This window comes from Lytechinus pictus, chromosome 10 (assembly GCF_037042905.1).
Source record: "Lytechinus pictus isolate F3 Inbred chromosome 10, Lp3.0, whole genome shotgun sequence".
NCBI lineage: Eukaryota > Metazoa > Echinodermata > Echinoidea > Temnopleuroida > Toxopneustidae > Lytechinus > Lytechinus pictus.
In genome coordinates, this window is record NC_087254.1 from 22581623 (window position 1) to 22605396 (window position 23774).

At 35.8% G+C, this 23774-nt stretch overlaps 1 protein-coding gene across 2 annotated transcripts; it reads right to left on the minus strand.

Moving 5' to 3' along the window:
- Positions 1-863: 863 nt before the first annotated feature.
- Positions 864-22164, minus strand: LOC129269300 (mitochondrial Rho GTPase 1-A-like). Of its 2 annotated transcripts, XM_064105573.1 has the most exons (17): positions 22115-22164; positions 19556-19667; positions 17539-17600; positions 16813-16894; positions 16423-16466; positions 15726-15941; positions 14916-15116; positions 14110-14218; positions 13131-13251; positions 12471-12555; positions 11856-12001; positions 11316-11419; positions 8470-8681; positions 8045-8170; positions 6599-6795; positions 5465-5545; positions 864-3066 (listed from the first exon to the last, which is right to left on the minus strand). In XM_064105573.1, the coding sequence occupies exons 2-17, from the start codon at positions 19596-19598 to the stop codon at positions 2946-2948; spliced, it is 1950 nt and encodes a 649-aa protein (XP_063961643.1). In that variant the 5' UTR covers positions 19599-19667; positions 22115-22164; the 3' UTR covers positions 864-2945. The 2 variants fall into 2 exon arrangements, with proteins under 2 accessions (XP_063961643.1, XP_063961644.1); XM_064105574.1 differs by lacking the exon at positions 5465-5545.
- Positions 22165-23774: the final 1610 nt, after the last annotated feature.

A 23774-nucleotide genomic window follows, 5' to 3' on the forward strand; every position in this document is an offset into this window, starting at 1 on the left:
TGAAAATATTTATATCTTAATACATAGAGTAGAATTCACTGAGCAAATGCCAAAAATTTCATCAAAATTGGATAACAAATAATAAAGTTATTGAAGTTTAAAGTTTAGCAATATTTTGTGAAAACAGTCGTCATGAATATTCATTAGGTGGGCTGATGATGTCACATCCCCACTTTCCGTTTTCTTATGTTATTACATAAAATCATAATTTTTCCATTATTTCATACTTGTGTGAATAATATGTCTCCCTTATAATGAAATAAGTTGCAGCAATAAATATCAAATGCACTAAATCAGTTGTCAATCCAATTTTTCTAGTTCTTGGAGGAAAAATTTGAATAAATCTAATTTCATATAATAAAATACAAAAGAACAAGTGGGGATGTGACATCATCAGCCCACCTAATGAATATTCATGAAGACATTTTTCACAAAATATTGCTAAACTTTAAAATTCAATAACTTTGTTATTTGTTATCCGATTTTGATGAAATTTTCGGCATTTTGCTCAGTGAATTCTTCTCTATTTCAGCCCGGACCATCCCTTTAAAGCCCTTCTGGCACCAAATGGATGATATTATTAAACACAATCGTTTCTTTGCCTCATGACTCATCTTAACATTAACTTCTTTCAGGATTTGCATATAAACAAACATTCACTTTCCTTAGAGGTAAATACTATGGAATATATTTCATCTCATCAGTAAGCTATAAAATGTTTTCATCTCGTCAAATTTCATAAATTCAAATTATTATCAGCCATGACTTTCATACTGCAATTATTCCCCCCCCCCCCCATCCTGCTTACCTGCCATTTATTTGTTACTCTGAAAAGTAAATGATTCATAATGCAAACATTAATTAATGTTTAAAGCATTGACTGTTTTTTATTTTAGTTTCAGGCATATAACATTAATTCAATATATGTAAAATTTTTACAATTCTTTTTAAAAGAGAGATAGTATGTCATGATCTTAATGGCGCAGTCACTTTTCCCCTTCGACTCACAGTGCAGCTGCTGTAGGGGAAATGTGACTGCAGCATTAGTCATCTGAAAATTCTTCCATGTTCAAAACAATGTCAATGATGGTAATAAGCTGCAACGTCGACCTTTAATATAGATATAGCTAATAATTCTATGACTTTTCTACCCATTCTCTGTATTAAGGAATTATCAAGATCGTATGAAAAATACAAAATATGTATTTGAATTCAGCACCTGAACCTTTACAGTATATTGCAATACATCAGTCATCGACTAGATAATTGTCAAACAAGCAGTGAGCATGGTGTTACTTTATTTACCTCACTTTTTTGTCTTGTAGCAATATTTCAACCCGAACAGTAAATAGCCAAAAAGAAAAAATTAAGCAATCAGTGAGCAGATCATATTTTTCTTCTTATTGCTGTTGAAATATTACAGCAATGATGTGCGTCATTTTATTTCTCTGCCTAATATAAATATAGGCACATATAGTTTAATCCTACATAGATAAGCGGCAAGTGATTAGAGTTTCAAATTCAATTTTGAATTCAAAAGTGTAATTCAATTTTGAATTCAAAAGTGTAATTCAAAAATGAAACGTTTGAGTAGCATCAACTGCAAAATTGAAACTGATCATAGAATCGTAAAATTGGTCCAACACACAGCTGAAAGTTTTTCTAGTAACCCTTGCTTGAAGCTAGAAGAATTCCAATCATTTCAGATATTCAAGAGGGATTGAAAAGCAATCACTATCAGTTTACATTGCAGCTTTATTTGTTTTCTTTATATATAAATACTTCAATATTATGTTTGCTCTGCATTGCTCAGATCAATAAAAACATTACACATGTCTTTCAAACATCACATGACCTTCAAATCTAGAATATATGCAAAATCAACACTCTTATCACAAAGATGAGAACATCTGTTTGGTGAAGAGTCTATTGAATCCAGGTCCTGTCATGGAAATGATTGTGATTTAAATGAATTAATCTTATATATGGAAAGCCTAGAAGGCACATACACTGGGTGATTTCAAGTTCAGTGTTGACCTTTTGGTGTTGGTGTTAGGTCAATTTTGACACGATTATAACACCGTCCAAACATAAGACGAAGATGGTCCCGATCCCGAAAAGTCACTCACTAGTTGTTGAGATGTCAATAATGTGATCGGGATCAGTTTTGCAAACTCCGAATAAGTTTTGGAGCTAGGGGAAACAATCAAAATTTCAACACAAACACGAACACCAAGGCCAACACCGGACTTGAAATCACCCATTATCCGTCATACAAACAAGCCGATTGGTCAGATCAATGACGTGTACATGTACATCTTCTGCAATCTCTTATGAATTCTGTGATCAAGCAGGGGTCACTATACATGTAGGTTGCAATCGCTGCTTTCACGCAAAAATATATAGTAACCAAAAGGTCACAAACTGTCACATGACCAATTGTAATGTTTGGTGACAGTTCCTTACAACATCCACAGATAACTAATTATGGTATCTTTGGCTTTCCATAGTTACGTTTTCTTCCAAAGATGGGGCAATTTAAATGAATAATAAAATATTCACCTGAAAATTTCAGTGTTATGTTCCACAAGTGTAAATTCTCTTTGATGGAATATAAAACCAGAATACAGGTTAGAGTGGAGCATAATAACATCTGAATCAAAATTAAACTCTGGATTGCATCACATCCACACCATATCTTGAACTCCACCCACAGAAAACTTGCATATTCCCATTGATGGTATTGCCAGAAGAGCAAATCAGAGAGGAATAGAAAAGTCCTCCCATTTCCTACCTAGTGGAAGGCTTAGGTTAGCGGGTAACTTACAGCTTTTTCCTCACTTATAAAGTAGTATGAACATCTGCCATTCATATGGCATCATATCTATATTCTGAAATACTGCATGTTACTCAATGCTACATATCTATGGAGGGAAGGGTTAGGGTTATGACCTCTGATGCTTGATGAATCTGTAGACAAGAAAGAGACTCGCTGCAAAGGCTCCGAGACCTAGACCAACCTTGATCCAGCGATTGGTCCCTTCTTCTGGGATTCCCTTCAGATGCCTGATGGAAAACAATACAAAATATTATCTCATCAATACATGTATATAACAGTATACAAATAATGAATGTTTATGAGTGCAATGGACAGAATAATGAGGTGAAAGATCCATTCAAAAAGGTGTAGCCAAGTTGAATGGATCATTCATTTCATCTTTCACTGAATGAAGTATTCTGTCCATTGCACGAATGAAGGAACTTTCATTAATTGGTTTATATGACACTGAAAACTAAATTATTTTTCATAGGAAATTTATCAATTTTGATGCAAAATATGATCATGCAGTGCGAGCTCGGTCTGTTGATTGTCGCGTACAATGCGCGCGTGCAATGGACAAAATCGTATGGATCCTAAATTGCACGGTCGATGACATCATTGTAAAATGGTCCGAATGATCGATATCAAACAACCAATCAAATGCCAAGGATCTATCTAGGTGTCATATAATATATATATGCTATCAGGTTTGCATTAAAGACAATATATCATTAATACACGATTCTTTTATATGTGACCTACATGTACACGGGAATGGATTCAAACGCAGCACATCACCATATCAACACATGTATCATGCATTAATATCTTAATTAAGTCTGTTAATAAGGACTAACATCTCATCATTACATACCGGTACATGCATATCCTATATGAATGATTCATATTCCCAAAGACATCCCAATTTATGCATTTTGTATAAGAATTCATGATGGTAAGGTCCAACACAAACAGGGTACAGGTATATAAATCATATTAGTGAATGAGATAACAGAAATTATTTGAGAATTTGACAGAAGATACAACATACATGTACTAGTATTTTGATTGCAAATTCCTCTCACTGCCAAAAAACAGAAAAAACATCTTTCATGGGTAAAATTCGTATGATTCCCTTTTCAGGAAAACTTTGCAAAGATATTGAATCATAGTTAGAGAACCAATAAAATATAACTTTTTCATACATGCTAGCCTAACACTGATATAAATAACTATAAATGATAATACGGTTGAGCACACAAAGCATTTTCAGGTGTCACAATCAAAGGAAGTTTCCAGGTAGGAACAAGATTCTATTCAGGAATTATAATCAAAAGAAAACTCTACAAGAATGTAAAACCAGGGCTTACTACAGTGTATATCATACATGTCCATGTACACATCTGAGAAAGTTCACACACAAAACTGACACTTCTGGCTACCAAACAACTTCATTCATAAAGAGTATAAATAAAATACATGAATGTACCACATATCAAGGAAGTTACCAAATGGAAAGATATATCATCATCTCAAAATTATTTCTGACTCTCAAACACCTTTCAAGGATAAACATCATGCCAAATGGACACTTTGATATCTATTTTTAAAATCAGATAGTCAAAGGCATGTCCGGTATTTGTATTCAGAATATGGGAGTTCATCTCAGAGCATGCAAGCAAGAGGCAACTTTCTTTTTTAATTATCTCTAAATGTCAAAATATTCAAGATCAGTCGATGATATTAGAAGTGTTATTGAAAGTACATCATAATGGTGGATATGGTGTCCTCAAATGTCACATGCATGTTATGGGTTTAGAACTCGGATGACATGTTCATACTATAAGTTTCAATAAGACAAAGAATATATAATCTCAATACAATAACCATGCAGCTTGTTATGTACTAATAGGATCCAAAAGGGTGTGGGAGGGTGGTATATCACCTTAACAAAGAAATAGCAGAGAAAATTAATGGGAAACTGACAATAATTGACATCTTATATAGCCTAAAAGAAAGAGGCATTTTCACTTTTGAGTCTCCACATATTAAAATTTGTACCCCTTCTCCTTGCTTGATAATAAAAATTTATTTTAATGATAAGCTCATGAATGAATGATGGGATGGCATATGATACATAAGTGTTTTCATAATCCTTATTTCTATTTATAGATAATTTCAACAATCTCCCTGTCTTATATCTAGCAATCTGTACAAGTTAGTTTCATTTATGTTTTGTGATTATAAAATTTAATTGTATCCCTACATGAAGATCACATCTTCACAAGAGCATGTGGTAATGTTAAACAGAAAAGGCTAGGACAAGGGAAAAGTATCATAAAAATTTGGGAGCATATGACTGCAAGAAACACCAAACAGAATACTGAATATTTGTTTATTAGATTATTGATGCTGAGAAAAAAGAGCAAATTAAAAACCCTTCTATGACAATGATAGTTCATGCGCCTAAAAATAACTAAAGAAAACAAAACAAATTGCTACAAAGCGAATTATACAAGGGCAAGTTCTGCAGCAATAATGGTGGATTGACAGGACATCACATGACATGTCTCAAACTAGGTAATAGAGGGAGCAAGACCAGTAAAACAACATGACAAACTAGTAGAGGCAAGGCAAGATAACCTGAAACTTGAGCCCCAGAATTTCTCTCGCACCCAGAATATGGCTGGGTGGTCGACTAGAACAGACATCCCTTTCACCACGCTGCTTATGATTCACCAAACGATACGATAGGGTGTAAAGGTTTAGAGAGAAAAAAGGAAGCAGGAGGGAGGTAGAAAATGTAAACATTTATGGATAGACAACAAACAGAGTAGAGAGAAAGTAGAGAATGAAATAACAAGTGAGAGTGAGAAAAAGGAGAGAAAGAAGTAGTCAGTTGGAGATAGAGAGAGAGGGGTGAATGAGGGGGCGGGTAGGGGAGAGAGAGAGAGAAAGAGAAAGTGGGAAAGACAGGTAGACAGAGAGAGAGAGAGGAAGGGGGGAGAGAGTTCAGTCGAGGTAGAGGGAACAAGAAATTTAAATCAAATTAAAGGAAGTAAATAAAGAAAGATGTGACCAATAATCAGGAAATGAGGATTGATGGAGAAAACGAAGGAAAAGATATAGAGACATTTGTTAATGGAGTTTTAACTTGTGTTCAAAATATTTCAAACTTCCCAAAGTTCTTCAGTGAGTTGACAAGTGTTCACGGGTAAAATTAAAAAAGAAAGGATCTTCCATCTACTCATTCTGAAGTACTACTTTACTACTCTTCTTAATGCACAATGAGACAATGGTGGCATACAGAGTGTATGGAATCATAGAGCAATCATTATCAAGCACATGCAATTTATAATGAACTCCACAGTTGTAAAAAGTGTTGTCTTTTGAATGTCAGAATGACGCACAAAATAGTCCAATTATATATGAATCAACAACTTGAAATAAAAAGACGCTGCTTTAAACAAAGAAATTTGGCTTGTAATCCTGAAGAAAATCAGAAGAGGAATGGAAAGTGAAAGAGAAATCAAATCAAATAAAAATAATCTCCTGAGCATAAATGCCTAGAATGGTTTGCACTAGAAGATGAGGCTAATCTTTCTTCTCAACTAATAATCCCAAGGTATATTGATTCTTGTTAATACTGGGGGAGGGGAGCATCATATTCTTTAGGCAATTCACTCATGTCCTTGTGATTTCCACACACCTGAAACACAGAGATACAGAGATAAATGTTTTTTTTTTTTTTTTTGGGGGGGGGCAGAGAGTACTCACGGATAAGCGGCAAGAGTAGCCAGTTTGATGTAGATATCCTTGTTTGGTCTTCCTACACTGCTGAATGTCTGGGGTGGAGGGAGACCGTAGTGGGTACAGAACTGAGCCGGTTGTAGAGGGTAGTCCTGTCGTGCCGGGTGTTTATCACTCTTACCAGCTACCAGTAAACACGGTACACTGTTCCTCTCAAAGTGTTGCTACAAGTAATATAATAGTAATTATTGGTATCAGTACACATACTGACATAGCACTTAACACTCTCTTTATCAGACATCTCTCAAGCACCCTTTCATAATGCAGCATTATGAAAGGCATTATGAAAAGCACCCAGAGAACCTTTTATGCACTCTGAGCTTCAATTAATGAATTACTGCCAAGTCCCTGTTTATCTCAACTAGGGTGGGTGCAGCACAGTATTGATAAATTCTTGCAGAAGGGCCCTCTGGTTAAGAAATCAGGGTCAGAACAAATACACCATAACCACAATCAAAGTGTAAGCACAATTCCTGGTAACCGGTTAAAATTTACTATTAACTCATAACTGCATGCCATTCGCTTGAAAATTCAAAGGATAACAAGACCAATATAAATTTTAGAGCTTTTAAACTTTTTCAAAATGTAGTACAGGTGACATAAAAAATACCAAACTAAAAAAAAAAAATCAATATTCTGTTAAGATGGAATTTCAATTTTTTGCTTTTATCAGAACCATCCTGGTGTCAGGCTGGACATGTTTAACCCTAATAAGAAATTTTTCTTGATTTTTTGTTTACCACTTCGTTCACTGACTTCTTGCTTTCAAGTCTCGCGCAACATGTAAGACCAAAATTGCGACCCCCGGGTATGCGGATCCGAAATTACGCAACATTTTGTAAGTGCATGCACACCCAAAATTGCTCAAAAACGTAAATTTGTGTACAAATCCAATGCAAATAGTGTTTTTAGCAAAAATTCATAAATGCATCATTATTCTTCCTTTTACTGATTAAAATCAATCAATTTCAACTTGTTTATGGTCAAAATAAAGTCCCCAACAATTTTCAGTGAAAAAAAAAGAAAGAAAAAAAAATACATAAAATATTTAGAAAATAAAAACGACATAAGAAAATAAATGTGATGTTGAATTGATAAGATTCCTATAAAGAGTCTGTGAACCCCAAATTAGCATTTAAGGGGCATTATTTAGTTAATATGATATTTTTTTTGGTTTTACGCATAAATTAGCATAATCAATTAGCAATGAGATTTTCCACAGAATTTGATCGTATAGTTTTGTAGATTATGCCATGGGTAACATCTATGATCATGTGATCGAAGTCCGAGATCATAGGAGGGGGGGGGGTGGGCTGAATCAACCCCTCCGATTCTTTTTGACAAATTGTTCATTAAAAAATTGCTCTTTTCTACAAGTGCAAATCAAATTGAAATAGTATTTAGCAGCCCTACCTTGTAAATCTTAGCACAGTATTCAAAGGTCCTTGGATCTGAGATATCATACATCAAACATGCAACATCACATTCAAGCTCTTCTGAAGAAAGCTCATCTGAGAGACCAACATCAATTTCACGGAGCTAAAGGGAGAAAAAATGAATATACTTGTAATTTATAATGTGGGGCGATTCAAGCTCGGGGGGGGGGGGGTATTTATTTATATTCAATTCACTGAATTCAGCATTAAACCAGGTTTAAGGAATATCATAAAGAAGACATACAAGAAAATAAAAACATCAAATAAATATCAAACCAAGATTAATATTAAAAGTAGGGTTGGTACGGAGAACAAAGAAGATTGATATTATCTAAGATACAAGAATGAATGGAAATTGGACATGCACTAAAAAAACATGAAAGCTCGTAAGGATGCACATACCAGTATATATTTCTCTTGTCCATAGACATGTACAGTGTTAATAGCATATGCTGATAGGTTATCTCTCATGATTACTGGTGAGTCAAGACTACGCTCAGTTAAACCCTGAAGGAATGCCGACTTGCCAGCTCCTCTAGGACCGATCACGTTACAACGGAAGACATTACGGGATGTTTGGCGCTTTTGAAGATCTACCTTTTTGTCTCTTGTTACTATGAATAGAATACAAGAAAGGGATAATGAAACAATGGTTTGAAGGTGGTAAACTTCTACAATAATCTCAATGAAAAGTTTTATAAATTATGTGTTGTGGCCCAGTGGATTAGTCTTCTGACTTTGAAACAGAGGATCGTGGGTTCGAATCCCAGCCATGGCGTAATTTCCTTCAGCTAGAAATTTATCCACATTGTGTAAATTTAGAAATTCATTGGCATACCACTGAACCACTTTCCTTTACTGGATAAATTTTTTCACCTAGCATATTCATCCTTCTCTTTACTTGTAAGTACTGCAAACTGAAACCATGAAGTACCAGTATGACCGACGGCAGGCACATTTCAAACATTTTTAAAAGATTACTTTTAAAGTAGAAAATATATTGAAAATCATAAAAATAAAGAATTATATATCAAATTAAAGGGGAAAATAAGAAGAACACGATGGTGTACATCATTTATCATGGAGACCGATGAAACTCACTTAATTGATAGTTTGAAGTTCTCTCTCTGAATGCTTCAAACACGCACAATTACGTCCGCGAAATTGGTTTTTTTAAATGACGTGTATAAGTGTACGAGAGATGTGATTGGCTCTCCCACGTCAAGCTCCACTTGCATACAAAACCTGTTGCGAGGGTACGTTTTCTCCACACTGTCACTGAATACTTCGATCACGAAATGAAAGAAAACCCAGAAGTTTATCTAGATTTTGGATTTTTAAATTGATGAGTTTGAAGATGAAGAGAAAATTGATGAAGTTTCTAGCTCTAGTGACGTGGATGGAGGTAAATTAGGGGAATTACGCCTTTGATGATGAGTCGGACAATTCAACTTGCATGCCGATTCGCTACCAACTCATGCAGCTGCTACTGCTAGTGCTAGGCTGCACGTACCGCGGGCCAAAATAAATCCATGAAAATTAATTCCAGCCTGACAATCTAGACAGAGACTCTTCCCTCATTTACTCTAAAGAAGGAAAATAATGATATAACTGTACTTACAAACAAGTGAATATATCCGAATCTGAAGGCAAATCAACTCAACGAATAGCAGCAGACGATATGCACCGACGATAATATTCACGTGGCTGGGATAAATTGTCACTCGTTCTGTTAGATATAATTTCTACCTCATTATTTAGACAAAATTACGAAACTCAGGGAATTATTTATCTATATAAAAATATAGTAACACCTTGTACTATTTTTAATTTACGATAAAACCTTTTTTTAAGCAAAAAGTTGAGGTAGATTAAAATTAGATGTAAAAGATCACCCCCAACATGCGTAGCTCGTATGTAAACAAACCATCACAAACACACATTGCTTGCTCGCCTTGGCTGAGCTGCTCAGAGAGTATGGTAGATGCACCTGTTGCACAGCTCTCAACCGGCATTTTGGATGGTTTGTTTACAATCACATACGGAACGAGCTACGCATGTTGGGGATGATCTTTTACATCTAATTTTAATTTACCACAACTTTTTGCTACAAAAAAGGTTTTATCGTAATTTAAAAATAGTACGAGGTGTTACTATATTTTCATATGGATAAATATTTCCAGAGTTTCGTAATTTTGTCTAAATAATGAGATAGAAATTATATCTAACAGAATGAGTGACAATTTATCCCAGCCACGTGAATATTATCGTCGGTGCATATCGTCTGCTGCTATTCGTTGAGTTGATTTGCCTTCAGATTCGGATATATTCACTTGTTTGTAAGTACAGTTATATCATCATTTTCCTTCTTTAGAGTAAATGAGGGAAGAGACTCTGTCTAGATCGTCAGGCTGGAATTAATTTTCATGGATTTATTTTGGCCAGCGGTACGTGCAGCTAGCACTAGCAGTAGCAGCTGCATGAGTTGGTAGCGAATCGGCATGCAAGTTGAATTGTCCGACTCATCATCATAGGCGTAATTCCCCTAATTTACCTCCATCCACGTCACTAGAGCTAGAAACTTCATCATCATTCTCTTCATCTTCAAAATCATAAATTTGAAAATCCAAAATCTAGATAAACTTCTGGGTTTTCTTTCATTTCGTGATCGAAGTATTCAGTGACAGTGTGGAGAAAACGTACCCTCGCAACAGGTTTTGCATGCAATGGAGCTTGACGTAGGAGAGCCAATCGCGTCTCTCGTACACTCACACACGTCATCAAATTCGAGTCAATTCAGAGACCGCTGGGAGGCGTATTTCGGAGAGGCATTTTAGCGCTTTTTAATTGGCGATTTCCACCTTATGTATTACTTTCGTTATTTTTGAATGACCAAATGATAATCCCCACATCATGACCTTTCCACTGATATATAATAAGGCCATATTCATAATCAATATATTTCTCCTTTAAAGGGAAGAATAATCTGACATGCGTACATGATTCAGATTACAAATCAACACAGTTTTGATAAGTTGAACATTAAATTGTGGACCATTCTGCCATATTCACATTTCCTATTTTAACTGTACATTACAAATTACTACAATACCTAATACACTGGTCCCCATAACATAAAGCTTAGGGATTGATTGTAGTGATAATTTTACTAATGATCATGCACAATAATCAAAGCAACCAATTTTAGAAATCACTAAGGGTTATGTCAGTGAAATATTTATCCTTACCAATAATTGCTGAGAGCTGGTTTTCATGATCTGCCATTACATATCTGTATCCAAAGTAAGCTAAGAATTCCAACGTTCTCTGAATGTCCAGTAATGTGGTCAACCTGCAGATGAAATATGAGAAAACAATCTGCATTATTGTGTAGGATGACAACCATCAGGAACTTCACCAGTTTCTATAACTCTCTAAGATCTTTGGTTATTCATGATATGTGTTGTCACGAAATGGTAATCTATAGACTTAATTCAATTTAAAAACCCAGAAATGCATGTCCATCATAGCTATGGGCTTGCAAACTCTGAAAGAAGACCAACCATTTGATAATGCAATGAGTCAGATTGCAATGCTACATTAATGCATTAATCATCCTTTGTTGGGAAATCTTGAAACCCTGTGAAAGAATGTAGAGTCGAGGTTTCATGGTAAACTGTGTATATTTCTTGGACATGTTTTTGTTTCTGGCCCGGACTCTACAAACTCAACGTTAGGATGGTCCTTTTGAAGAGAAAACTGATTCATCCTGCACTAGATGTACTTACGTCCATTGCGATAGGTAACCATGTAACGTGATCCAACCCTTCTCGTTGGTGCATACCGTCATGTTGACGTCAGGACCCCAAGGCATCATGGGACATGTCTGGAATAACGTCTGTAACTCCGCTGGTGATAAGGCACCATCACGATCCTTTGAAAAAAAAATGAATGATTAATTAATAAAAAGATTTGAATAAAAAGGGAAAGTTGAGTTCTGGGGAAAAAAGGTGAAAAATTAAATCCAAGCAGAATATCAGGATCAAAATGATCCAATGATGATAAAAATTGCTTTCAAAATGGCCTTGTACCATAATAACAATAAATGATAATAGGTATACAGAGCTTATCACAAAAACGTCTCTAAGCACCTAAGAAAATAGAGAGAAAAAGAAAGAAATTTCAGCCAACAATTAATTTACACTTGTATAGTTGACCGTTGAGGGAGCTGCATTTGCTAAAACAACTTTTTAATGAACAAGTATGTTTTAACACAGACTTCAATATAACAAGAAATATTTAAACACTTATAATCAATTTCACGAGTGTTGCCACAAAAATAAATTATTTCATACTCCAGTGCCTCAGTGAAAATGAAATACATGGAAGAAAATGGTTCTTACCTTGTCATATTTCTCAAAGTGAGATGTGAGGAACTGGTAGCCTAAATGACTCATTTCTGTCGAGCAACCTCTACCAACTCTCAACCTAATATATAAAAAAAGAATATCACATTCATAGAGATGACATTTGTTGCTCGGTGTTGGGTATTGGTCAAATTGGATTCTCTAACATTTGCTTTGGTAACTATTGCCAATTAAAAATCTGCAAATCAATTAATCTTTTCTATGTACAAAACTATGTATTCTCAACCCTGACACAATATAACATCACATAATTCAGACCAGTAATAAGTACAATCATTATTCACTATTTTCAGAACCTGCTAATTTGAATTTTCTCTAGCAAAATACTCAGCTGTCAAGCAGTGAATACACACAATCCTTGCATTGTTATATTTTGCAGCTTACAGGGTTCTGATTTGTAAATTTCACTTATAGCTTTGGTTGGGGTTAATAAAGACACTATCTTCCGCAACCTGTGCCACAGACCATGGGCCTGTTACACCAAACTTAACAATTAATTAAACAGTTGATTTGTAAAGATTGATTGCACGTGATCATCAATGTAACCAAACGTAACAATCAGTCCTACAATCAAATGCCTAGCTTTGTGTTTACTGGGCCCATAACTGACTTTGATCACTGTACGAGTGAACTGACCTTGGTTGTAAGTATTCTGAGTTGAGTTTGAGTGAATCACTGTAACCAAACTTCCTAAGGACAGTCCATGTTGTCTCGTGTCTCCCTCGTTGAATGAACAGTGTATGAAGGAAGAGAAAACCTGCAGAAAAAAGGGAATAGGAAATCATTCACTAGTGAAAGCAAAAATAACTTTCAATAGTATTTGCATCACGATAGAGGTAGACAAATAATCTCTATGATCACAAGTGATCTGATAGCCCCGTTCTTTGGATATCTATCACGTTTTCAACTATTTCTACAGCTAGTAATTTCGCATTTCCAGATTATACATTGAAAATTGATGGAATTGCTCAGATGCAGCATTTGAAATGACAATAAATCCATGATTTAACACTCTTATACTTGACAAGCCATGCTTTTAATCAACAACTTGGACTCCTGGCAAAGCACATCATATCAGAAAATGTGGTGACATATTATACAGATATAAAATAAAGTTCTTAGTTGGCATATTAGTGTGGCATCACGAAAAGTAAGTCGGGTAAGTTTTAACCATCAAATTATTTTCACAGCTAGAAGTAAGGAGTTTTAGACATGTTGAAAATCAGAAACTTTGTTTCCAAAGCCGATTATTTAAAATCCAAGGTTGTGAAAGAGAAATGCTGCAAGGTATTGCCTGTTGTGCATGTGTGCATGCCCTAGTGAACTAGCGGTATCACTGGTATGTTGTGAAAAGTCACTAATTTGAAAAATAATAAATTGTGTAGTTTGTTTGCATTTGTGTTTCTCGTATTGATATTAATTAGATCCCCTCTTGGCCATTCAAAAAGCCTCATATTCCAAAGCTTCAAAGGGCTCCGCCCCCTCGATCCCACCAGGGGCCCGTCAGCAATATTTTGCTCGTTAGCGCTATAGTGAAGCAGTACAGATTCTCAACAAGAAATGTGGAGCTTCAACAAAAGTAATTGAGAATGACTGGTCTATGATGTTCAATTACCTATTTGAGTGAGTCCATTGTTCATAACGCCTTCTGGTATATTTTTCCTAACTACTGCTTTTACATCGTCTAAAGCCTGAGGCTGAAGAGGTGCATTGAAACATCTCCTCTGTAATTAAAAAAAAGAAATATAATCATTATTATCTCCAAAATAATCTATGGGAGATAAATCATATCAATGGATAAACAGGATAAAAGAAGCGATGTAAACGAAAATTTTTCACCAACTTCGCTCCATTGACAATGATTAAAACAATTTTTGAAAAAGTCCTTACATTTTATAACCTCTGCAAACTAAAAAAAAAAGCAAAATATTTTATTTACAAATTTATATTAAGATGATCGTTATTCTCTATGAAATACGTTGAGATAAGTGAAAAGATGAACCTTGAGTGGAGAAATGGAATGACATATTTTCATTAGCTCCCTCCATTGATAAGTGTCCATTAACTAGCATTCATAATATTTTCATATTCCCACTCTAGGCCTGAAATCTACCACATGTATAGAGCTCCTCCAAATGTGGTCTTAGGAAGTTAAATCATCCTCAAGACAATAGAAAATAAACTTGCAGATTAACCCATTTGAGCCGGATTGACAATTGGCAACAATCGAACCATAGCAAGACAAATCATAACAGCCCATCTGATTACTATGGCCTTTGGTTCATGCCTGCCACATGCAGCACACTCAGTGGCAGCGATGCTGTTGACATATGACCTTATCAATTCCACAATGACATCAAATAGTGGGTAGGGCAAATCAATATAGTAGGTACAGCAAGATATTCATAAAGCTTGGCTAACCTGGAACAAGTTGAGTTCATAATCATTGAGAATACCGTCATTGTCCAGGTCGCAGATGTTGAATATTCTGCACAGCGCCCTCTTACACTCTGGTTTAAGTTCTTTGTCTTCTGCTGAATACAATGGTCCTGTTGGATGGAGGACTGCTTTCTGTGCATAGTAGAATACTTCAGAGATGTTCTTCAGATTCCTTGCTGAACACTGATATAGGGGAATAAAAATGTGAATACCAGAAACAAGCTGGATTAAAGTTGCATGACATGGAATTAATATTGAAATAGTGTACAGCGAAATGCGCATTTAGATAGATGGATGAACACAACCCAAAACATACTGCCTCTGTTAACAAAATAAAGGTCAAAATGACAACAACAACATTCTGGCTATTTTTATGGATTTTTAGACACGAGTATCCAATCACTACCAGGCTTACAACGAAACACCACGCCCATGCGAGCACATTAAAATGTACCCTACACAATTCTTCATCCAATCAATCATCATTTCAGAATACCCTAAAGTACCTAATCAATGCTTCAAACACTGAATTTTCATTCCTAATAGTGTAATATATATTGAACATATCCCCCCTGATTTTTGCCATTTAATACCCTTTTACACCACCAAAAAGAAAGCAATTTTTACTTGGTCTTGCATGAGCATGAAGCCCATCTGGTGTCCACCCCTGTGATTTCAGTGGTTCACAGGGGTGTTCACTAATCGCCATTATCCCTGTGACAGGATTCACTCACTCATGCTCACAGATAATGTATACACCTACTCCACTCCCCGGGGAATGCTGCCACTCACCTCTACACATGTCTCAATCTCTGCATAGTCGTTCATGATTGGAACCACCGTCTCCAAGCTGTTGGCGTCGGCTTGATCGGATTTGTTACCAACAATAATGACCGGTGTCAGGTGATCCGACCCTAAGGTGTTCCGTACCAGAGGTAACCAGTAATCTGTGATACTATCTATCGTGTCTTTATTGCTCACTGCATACACCACACATATCACATCGGCCTTTTGAAAAAGAATCATAGAATAATAAGAGAGGGAATGTAAATATCTGTGATACTATCTACTAATTGTCTCTTTCGTGTTCGCTGCATAAATCACACATAAGGTGTATCACATCGGCCTAGTGAGAATTGTAGAACAAGGGAAGTTTGTTTTCTTTTTTTTCAAGGGGTGATTTTTTTTTTCCTGCTGTTCACTCCATATTATTACTTTTGAATTGAACCAAATCAAATGTCAAAATTGTTATTTTTTTACACACATTTTTGAGAATTCAAATTATTAATACATTTTATATCAATCTCTACTACCTGGTGAATAAATTTGAAAACGATAATACCAATGTTGCTAATTTGAAGAATAAGTGTAGATAAAAAACAACTAATTGTTCCAATTATGTTATAAACACATTCATACCGATTCTCAAATGAAATGAAATGAGTATGTCATATACAATTTGAAATGATGAAAATTAATTCCAACTTACCCTGTCTATTTCTTCAAGGAGAATCTCATCACTTTGCTCACGAGCTATAGTAATGAAAGCAATGCATTTGAATTAAAAAGGTATTAAAAGACAACATACAAAACAAAACATATAAATATGGAACTGTAGAGCTCATGGTCTCAATTGCAAAAAAGGTAAACACTCGACAAGAAAAAACATTTCCTAGATATACATGTATTATAACACTTGAGGCTCTATGGATATTTATTTAGCGAAGTACTTGGGTATGTTCATTAATTTTCTCATAGATTGTTTTCATGTTTCCCTATTGATCAAATAAAAAAAAATCAAATTGAAAGAAAATTAGTATACATGAAATGTTGTACATAAATAAATCCCTTCAAATCAAATCATAAAGAGTTCTTTTACCTGAGAAATCTACAATGTGGGTTGGAACTTTCTCAGGAGTAACATCCGGTGGTATTGTGATCTCCTCTGCTCTTGCTGGGACCTGTAACCAATAGCATACAAATAGTACAGGGGACTCTCTCTCAGAAAACTGTTTCCATCTATAGTTACGATGAGATTATAAAATGACTGGAACAAGGCAAGCAAAGTGGACTAGATCATCTTTTAGCATATATAAGTTAAAGTGATAAGAACTTATGCAAGATAATGCTTATGTACATTTCAGAGCAAAAAATATTTCTTGCCAAACTTAAAAAGATATTCTTTATACTGTATTACAGTTACATTTCATTAAACCATGCGAAAGAAAAAAAACAGGCTTTTCTCATTTTTTTAGGGAAAGGACACTTTTCGTAGAGCACATTTCTACTTACAGCGCTAATGAAAACAATATAAAAGGGGACAAAAGATATCCAAGGCCAATGCGAGAGGCATTGAAACCAATCAATAGGGTATCCAAATCCAGGGCCTTTGGTTAATTCAAGCCCATCTACATGTATGTGCTTACATCTTAGCACTTCATATTCCAAATATTGCAATTTTCAAAAGAATCCTCAAGTTACTATAAGTTTTGAAACAAAGTGAAAATTGGAATGAACACAAAGAGAGAAAAAAAAGCCATGTAAAGAAACATATTCCCATTATCTGAATATTAAGTCCCCAAATTCATGATGGAAACTTTCTTACCTCTTCTTCAGGGAATTCATCACTGACAAGTGTCAAAATCAGAGATGTCTTGCCGACACCAGCTACAAAATAAACGATGCAGATACAAAAAATGTATTGAATGTTAATATCAAACACAGCTCAATTCTTTTGGCCAATTCTGGTACATGTAGGTCTTTATCGAGCAGTATTGTTTTCCCATTATAAAATACTATCTGATACTCATTATATTGTAAATCTTGAAATTCTAGCCTAAAGTTCATATATTTCACTTCATTTAAATTATCAGGATATATCAGAATCCTAAAATTCAGATTTCTTGGCTATCTCTTGCCATTTCCAGTACTATTCCTTTTTTTTCTTTACTTTTATATGTTGTTATTTTTATGAATGAAATTTTGTAATCTCAATTCTCACATCCGTCGAGATTGAAAACAAGTGGAATGCCTCTGGCCGTCTCACCTGCATCACGCGATTCAATATAGCAGCAGTGCTGATTTTGAAAACTACTATAACTCGCACAAGATGTTCAGTGATACTTGGTTACTCTTATTTCCACGTTTTATGAACTAGACCAATACACTTATAGAGATATGATGGCAATTCAACAAATACCCCCAACGTGGCCAAAGTTCTTTGACCTTAACATGACCTTTGACCTTGATCATGTGACCTGAAACTTGCACAGGATGTTCAGTGATACTTGATTACTATTATGTCCAAGTTTTATGAACTAGACCAACACACTTTCAAATTTATGGCTGTAATTCAACAAATACCCCAATTTGGCCAAAGTTCATTGACCCTAAATGACCTTTGACCTTGATCATGTGACCTGAAACTTGCACAGGATGTTCAGTAATACTTGATTACTATTATGTCCAAGTTTCATGAATCAGATCCATAAACTTTCAAAGTTATGATGGTAATTCAACAGATACCCCCAATTCGGCCAAAGTTCATTGACCCTAAATGACCTTTGACCTTGGTCATGTGATGTGAAACTCAAGCAGGATGTTCATTGATACTTGATTAACCTTATGTATAAGTTTCATGAACTAGGTCCATATATTTTCTAAGTTATGATGACATTTCAAAAACTTAACCTTAGGTTAAGATTTTGATGTTGATTCCCCCAACATGGTCTAAGTTCATTGACCCTAAATGACCTTTGACCTTGGTCATGTGACATGAAACTCAGGCAGGATGTTCAGTAATACTTGATTAACCTTATGGCCAAGTTTCATGAACTAGGTCCATATACTTTCTAAGTTATGCTGTCATTTCAAAAACTTAACCTCAGGTTAAGATTTGGTGTTGACGCCGCCGTCGCCGTCGGAAAAGCGGCGCCTATAGTCTCACTCTGCTATGCAGGTGAGACAATAAAAATGGAACTGACTTGAATTCATTTTCTTCATCATACAGTAATAACAGTACATGTACATAAATTTCCCAACTCCACTAAACAAATCTGACTACCGGTATACTTTGAACAAATATGTAAAAGGGTACAAATGCTCGAGATCAATTGAACTGCATGAAAACCCGAGTGGAAGTAAAATGACAAAAATTATTTCAAAATTCACAAAAACCATGTAACAAAACCAAGTCAAAGAACACTGTATACTTACATGAAACATTCAAATTTAAGCACATGATGAATATTTCTGGTCTTGACAACCTTAAACTTGCCCAAGGTTTACCTTCTCCCCCAAAAGGAAGCAAATAATATGAAAGTATTCAAGTTTATTCATGCAGAGCAATGAGCCTGTATGGGACTCCTAGCACAAGGATTAAGTGGTTCTTATTCAGTATGAAAGAAACCTCAATATTTTCCCCAAAAGTTCTGGAAACTGCATTGATCTATTCAATTGGGACTTGATTAAAACTGATAGTAAATATGAAAATAATTTAGAACTGACCCTTTGTATGCCTGAAATATATTGAAAAAGCAGGAATACAGTCTTTTATCTGAGAAGTGGCATCCATGATAGATTTAAAGAGAGCAAGTTATAATCAATCATTTCTAGATACTTACCATCTCCCAAAAGGAGAATGCGGACATCTCTTCTGCCATACATGGTATCACTGTCACACTCGACTTATGACACTTAGAATTACTGCTCGATATACATGGAAATGCACATGACCTGGAAAAAAAAATTGGTTACATGTAGCTAGTAGGACATGCTCTTCAATTTCATACTTATGCCAGGATATATAAGAGACTAAATCACCCTCCGTACAAAATAAATTTGAAGAATTTCATTCTGACCAAATCAATCTCACTAGTAAATTTTAGCAGTCTTTATTTACTCTTCAAAATGGGAACTAGCACATTCAATGATGAAACAGAGACTGAAGCTTAAGTTAGAGGGAAGGCTGGATTCATAATCCATATTCATAACTTTGCATCAATTTTTTCTGATAATCCCTAGATCCAAAGTATTTCAAAGAAAGAAGTCTTCACATATTGAAAGGGGATCCAACTTCAAACATCAATGAGTAGAAAATCAGACAGGTAGTAAGAACACAACAACCTTTAATTAGCCAAAATCATCACAGAATTGACCGTCCGATCTGTCACAGAAAAGACTAATGTTAAAAAAGAGCTCCATTTTTTGTGCCGATCACACAAATCCTAAAATAAAACGATCCATGGTCGTACGCAGTGCGGGGGGGGGGGGGGGGGGGGGGGGGGCAGAAATTATGAAAATGTACATTTTTTTTACTGAAAAACTGAAGTCATCAAAAGTGTGTGCCAAATCCTTCAATTTAACTTGACAAAATGCATAACGTCCAAATGACAAGCTTGGTCGCTTCGCTCACTCCTCGCTTTTTTCGAAAAAGTTTACGCGAGTAACCTGAAATTTCTGCGTACGGCCATGATTCATTAAACGATCTACTCCTTATTGCAGTTACTTTAGACCAAAAGCTTCAGTCTCTGTTATGCTGGTTGTTCCTCTAAACTGCGTAGGCTCCACTCACCAAATACAGAGACCGAAGTTGTTGCTTGATCTGTACAGGGACTCAATGGCCATATGTTTATGTATTAAGTTCGGATGAAACAGGGAAGAGAAGTTGCGCGACAGCCGAAGTGAGTCACTGTTTTTTCCCCTTTTAAGTTTATTTTTCCCTGTTTTGGTGCATTTCAGGCCAAAACAGCATAATAATCCCTATTTTGGTACAGTTCTTTTTATATATTATTTTATGGAAATATAGACAAAAATCGATGAGCCCCGTCGGGGGGATTTTGCATTGTTAACCCCCTAATGGTGGCTGCACGATAGCGAGCCGTCTGTGTACGAGGAGAAATTATAAAAAATTAAAAATGTTAAAAAACTCCTCGAAACAGACGGCTGCCACCTGTCTATATTGCAGTATATCCATTCAAGGTGTTGTGTGTCTGGACGATCAATTTTAGAAAGTCATTTGGAAAAATTTACAAGTGAAGTTTCATCAATTTTTAGTACAAAATGTTAAGAAATATTATAGAGAAGAAAATAGAAGATGATTGCAACTATTGAATTCATATTTTTAGTGTGATCCAAAGGCAAAGACAAAAAAGAAGGCTTCAACAATAATCAATATCAAGTGTCCGGACACCCGACCCCCCATCCTATTCCTAACTAAGTAATACAAATTAGCTTTGGAGGGTTTGGCGACACACTGACCAGTACTGCAGTAGAGGCACACGGCCAATATGGGAGACTCTCTCCAATAGGGGAGACAATCTCCCACATTGGAGACTTGCTTTGCAAAAGGACAAAAGAAACAACACCAACAAAAGCATGATTTTTTTTCACCAAAAATTTGGTCTCACTGAGGCCAGAAGCCCATTTGTTTTGTGTGTGATTGACAACAAAAATCCTTATCAAAACAAAAGTAGACGGTGAATTTTTAAAGTAGACAGTGAAAAGGAGTAATTTTTCATGAGGAATCTGCTTATCACATTTTTATTTGCCGCCAAGGTAATCCTTTTGCAGCAAATGTAAACAAAGGAAATTGGTCTCCAAAACTAAACTGGAGACTGTCTCTGAAATTGGATACCCAAATTCTTTACAAAAGTCTCTGATATTGGAGATAATCTCCCACATTGGAGACAGTCTCCAATGTTGGCCGTGCACTGCACCGGCTCTACTGCTGACCATTCCCCAAAAGCGCAGCCACATAATAGAGAAAATGTTAAGATAATGACGATCTGGGTGTAGAGTCAGTGCATGAGTCCACTGCACTGCACTGGGGTGATGACATGTATTGCCGGTTACCTATGCCATGCCCATGGCGCATCATGCATAAGCCAATGTAATTTCCCCCGCAATTTCCCTCTCCATTCATTCACTCACGTTGCACGCTGGTCCAACGGCCTACGTCTCCGTACGCCTACCGTTACGGCTATCGCGACCAGGCACGTAATGCAATAATGGCATGCACACACACCTTCCCCACAAATTCGGTTATATGAAGTATTTATGCAATACATGATTTAAAGTTGTGACAGGAAATATGTAAAATATTCAGAAATGTACACTAATCGCTAATTTTATTACATGAATTCCTAATTTTACAAGAAAATTTATATCGAATATAAACTTACGTGACTCCGCGCAAAACCGGAACAGAGTTCAATGAGCATGCGCAGATTACAAATTGCAAAATGAAGTTTGGCATGTTTCAGAAAAAAAAGAGAGAGAAGAAAACAAACGCGAAAGTGCTCACAAAACGGTCATAGGCCTATACCTACCTGATAAAAAAAAAATCACCTGCTATCCAATATTAATTTGACATACATTACATGCATTATTTGACTATCTATTTATTTGTCGTATGCTTTGTTAATAAGCTCATCTTTTATATTACATGCATATTATCAAAGAATAAAATTTTCGAGCACTAAGCGAGCTGAAATTCCTTGGTATATATAGGCCTACTGTTAGATGTCAGTGAACAGCGCTCAAAATGTGAGCACAAAGCGAGCTGGTTTGGAAACCGAAAATTTTAAGCACATTTTGTTATTGTTAGCAGAATACATATGAACTTGAGGAACATTCATTTGTTTAAATAATAATTGGCATATTCTCAAAGAAATGTGTGTCGCCGTAAACATATATGCAGCGCCTTAGCCCTTACCATCATCATCGCCATCATCATCACCACCAGCATCACCATCATCATATAACCATCATCATCTTCATCATCGTCATAGTCATCATCATCTTCAACTTGAATAACCACCATCATCATCATCATCATCATCATCATTATCACCATTACCATCACCATCATCATCACACCACCATTTTCATCATCCAGTGGCGTAACAGGCGGGGGGCAGGCTGCCTCATTTCACCGGGGGAAAAAACGGGGAAAAGACAAAAGGGAGGGAGAAAGAAATAGGGAAAGGGAAAAGTGAAAAGAATTATTAAGAAAAAAGACATAAAAAATGGAAAACGGAAGGGAAGCGGGAAAAGGAAATGAACGAAAGAAGAACGTGTGAGAAAGAACAAATCATAACGAAATAGGCCTACTAAACATTAGCATGATCATGATGATTAGTAAGAAAGGGAAATAAATATTAAAAGATGACAAACTAGCAAACAAAAGCGGGAATAAGGTAGAATGGAATGAGGCAAGAGCTAATTTGGATAACGAAGAAGATGGACAAAAAAAGAATTTAATAACACGGCCGGGATGCCGAGGATTGAAAATAAGGAACAGGAAGTAAGATGGACTATAAACTTGCTAAGTTTAATGCAATAATGGTCGCAATCAGGACAAAAATGTCCCTAGCCAAATCCTCCTGTTATTTGTTATATGCCCTACCTAGGCAAAGCTTTACGCTGGCAAGAGTTACCACCAAAAAGTCTCTTACATTGTTTACTTTGGCTAAATCCCCAACATGTCCAAAACTACCGGAGCACTGGCGGTTTGGCAATGGCCCCAAAAAGTTATACAACCAAGAACAAAAATGTCTCAAAGTTATATTCTCATGAAAAGGTTTATTTTTCTCTCGCTTGCTTCGCTAACTCGGGACTTGTATTACGCAGCTTTTTGGCACATGCGCCATAGGTTTATTTCCAATTGGTCCAATGCCAATTCGTCCAATTGCCAACTCGTCTCCTATCTTTTGGTCTACCATCAGTTCGTCCATTATCCACTTGGTCTAATTGCCAATTGTTAATGTGCAAAATGAATGAAAATAAATGAATATTAGACCAACTGGTTATGAGACGAAATGGTAATAAACGAAATGGTGA